Source organism: Triticum dicoccoides, chromosome 4B (genome assembly GCF_002162155.2).
Source record: "Triticum dicoccoides isolate Atlit2015 ecotype Zavitan chromosome 4B, WEW_v2.0, whole genome shotgun sequence".
NCBI classification, from domain to species: Eukaryota; Viridiplantae; Streptophyta; class Magnoliopsida; order Poales; family Poaceae; genus Triticum; species Triticum dicoccoides.
This window is the reverse complement of record NC_041387.1, coordinates 362,500,469-362,503,650: the sequence shown is the minus strand read 5'-3', so window position 1 is coordinate 362,503,650 and position 3,182 is coordinate 362,500,469. Positions and strand designations below refer to the sequence as shown.

Sequence of the window (3,182 nt, the reverse complement as noted above, 5' to 3'; positions counted from 1 at the left end):
CTGTCAATGATCTAGAAATGCAATCAGGTAAAATGGATAATGGTCCGTTCTTTTTAAACTTTCTCTGGTTCATTAACCAACAAGTTGTTATTTCATCATCGAAACGTAAATCAGCTTCCAAAATTCTTGTTTAAAGTGTTCTATCCTCGAAATTTTCATCTTGAATTGATTGCTAAATATCCTAGCTTATATGGTTGGTTATTTTCATTTTGGTTTTCATTAGCTCGTTAGTCAGTCTAGGACGAAAGTAACTTCCAAGAGGATTACTATTAATGATTGTGCATCTTATGTGGATTTTTATGAATCCATTTTTAGCTTGTAAATCATAGTAAAGATAACAAGAAAATGAGCAAAGGAACTTTCCTGCTCATTTGTATGCTCGTGCCAAGCCCTGCACATCCTTGATTAATCTCTAACATTAGCAACATGGTTTTTGTCGACTGTTTGGTGATTGTTGATTAATTTGTATTATCTATTTTCTGTTATTGAAGTAAGGCTATTAAATTGTGCTCTGAAATATGTTGCCTTGGTTTTGTATATTATCCAGTCATCAAAGAATGTAGAGTCTAAATGCCCAAAAGATAATCATGATGTTTGGCGAATAAAGACCAAAGTGGCAGTATTATGACCTCCAGAGTTGGAGCATGTGAAAGCTATACAGTTAAAGATAAAGTGGTACTAGCACTCAAGAGTGTAGAGATAATCTTGGCTAAGAAACCTGAGGAAAACAGTTATTTTTCAAGTGAGCTGATGCTGTTGAGCTAGCAGTCGCAACACCTTAGTGCATTGCACGTTATATTTGGGGATCAAAGTGGGTAACCAATTTTGTGATGGAGCAGGTAACATTGATATCTCACTTTTCAGTTCACTTGGCTTGGCAATAGGTATGACCAGCCAGTGGTGATGTTGCCATGCTGCATTAGCTGTTGTAGACAAGTTTGCAGTTCTCTAATTTAGTTTGCACATGGTGATACTTTCTTGTTCTTGTACTTGTCAGTTACCATATGTTTTTTTGGTGTGTTGCTCCTTGCATACTGTCAATGTATTTGGTACGAAGGTCAAATCTTTGATTGTTTGCAGGGACAGAGATAATTATTCTCCTAGGGGTTCATACTCTCCACATACTCGGGACAAGAGGCAGCACATATCAGATGGTCGATCGCCTAGCCTAGATGGACATGAACATAGGATATCACCATCCAGTAATGGACATGGTCCACCAGTTGACAGGAAGAGCCCAACCTGATCTCGCTGGCTCCTAAAGGTTCACTCCGTCGATTTTCCTCTTATTAATTCTCTTCTACTGTAATTAACTAATTATATGTTGATGTGTCGTTTCCTTCATACGCAGGCTGAGATGAATTTCAGTTCTACAATCCATGATTGGGTGGTGAGAGCAGAGAACAATGCCTTCTTTCCTACTATGTTTTCTAGAATAGGTCGGTGGTTTTTGTAGTGAACAGACTTTTGTGTTCAAAAGCAAGTTGTTGAGTGTTGACACGTTTTATCAGTACTGTTTGTGATATATTGTGGGATCCGTTAAAGTCTGATCAATTGGTACTTTGTGTGTTTTAGGCTATATTTTTGTTCTGCTTGTGCTTGCAAGAGCATCATATTCTCTAGGCTGGAGTTAACCACATTTGTTTCTTTCAAGTCTAAGGGCCTTTTTGATTGGAAGGATTTCCGTTGAATCTTGTACATATTTTCTCTCTTCTATAAAGCTAAGGTACGTCTTTGGCGTACCCTCGAAAAAAAAGAAATCCTTGGGAAAATTTCCTATGGCCGGTCTGTTTGATTTGTAGGATTAGATTTCTTTACACGACGGCTACCTCCTGATTCACTTCGTTGTTGTTGACGTACTCGAACATTGGTGCTTGACACGCTGGATCTGACGGTCGATGTAGCGTTGACAGAACCTCAACTCCATCGACTCCGGCCTCGAGTACTCGGTTAAGACGGCGGCGGATGACGGTGGCGGGCAGTCCGGAAGTAGTTTATGCGGCTCAAATTCACATTGCGTTTGTTTTTATCTCTTGCCCTGTATATTTGGTTGAAATCTCCCATCATGACCCATTTGACACCAGCAATTGGTTTGTGTGTGAGAAGCTCGGCAAAAGAATCATCTTTTCTAGAAGAGGTTGTTGGGCCATACACGGTTGTAAGCTTAAAGGTGGCTCTGCAGGCAAGGATGCGAACATCCGTGGAAAGACAAAACTCGGAAGCCAAAATGTTGGATAGGCCAACAGTGGCCTCGTCCCAGAGAATTAGGATGCCACCTCGTGTGCCCATTCCCGGCCGCTAAGCAAAATTACGGAGACGGTGCCCGTCCAGGAAGGACGCAACAAATTGATCGACATCATTGAGCTTAGTCTTCTGGAGGCACACAATGTGACAGGAGGTGGATGCGATCGTTTCATGGACCGTAGTGCGACGATCAGGACAGTTCAAGTCTCGAACATGCCAAGTGATGAAACAGGAGATACACAGGACAGTTGCAAACAACAGAAGTACACTTGGGTAGCTGAAGTACAATATACACGACCCACATGGCCGTAACATAGCAGCATAGAGTAAACCAAATCCTACGATACACGCCCCTCATAGAGGAGGCCCAACAGCTTGTTTGTGCTAACATCAGGAACAAGGAGGACACTAGGAAAACGCAACCAGCAAGTTCAGGCATCAACCACCAGGGCCTCGTCATCATGGTCGAGGGCAGCAGATCCTCCATGAGCAATCAGGCCCTCCTCCACCGCCGTGACAGCAACATCATCCAGCTTGAAGATCTCCTGCATTGCTTTGATCATCTCATCAGTGAGCTGCTCTTTGAATCTGTTTTGGAATTCGCTGACCGCCGCCTCGGTGACACCTTCTCCAACCTGCACAATTCCCATCCCTTGGCAGACGAGCTTCTGAGCAGCGCCCTCCGCAGGAGCCAAGCGTGCGCGGCCAGCAGCCCTCAAGCGCGCACTGGAATGGCGCAGAGTGTACCCAATGGGAACCCCAGCCAGGGTTTTGCGCCTCTTTGCCAACCGTCTGCATGACGATGGGGCAGGGGAGCCCAGCAACACTCTCTTGTTCTGCTGGAACAGGTGACCAAAACCATCAGGCGCTTCATCTTCATCTTCATCTTCAGCTACAGCAGGCGTTGGAGAGGGAGCGGTTGGGGTTTGGGGCTGGGC

At 44.1% G+C, this 3,182-nt stretch overlaps 1 protein-coding gene across 2 annotated transcripts in view; it reads left to right on the top strand.

Annotated features, from left to right (window-relative positions):
• The window catches only part of LOC119296162 (serine/arginine-rich SC35-like splicing factor SCL28), a 5,298-nt gene extending 3,693 nt beyond the window's left edge, over positions 1 to 1,605 (top strand). Inside the window, exons 6-7 of one of the 2 annotated variants that reach the window (XR_005144946.1) lie at positions 548 to 839; positions 1,081 to 1,215. Coding sequence is in view for 1 of the 2 variants with exons in the window: in XM_037574551.1 (XP_037430448.1) it covers positions 1,081 to 1,246 (166 nt within the window). In the remaining variant the exon portion in view is untranslated. Of the gene's footprint in view, positions 1 to 547; positions 840 to 1,080; positions 1,265 to 1,351 lie in introns of those variants that run through there. The other variant, XM_037574551.1, reaches the window with a different exon arrangement.
• The last annotated feature ends 1,577 nt before the right edge of the window (positions 1,606 to 3,182 follow it).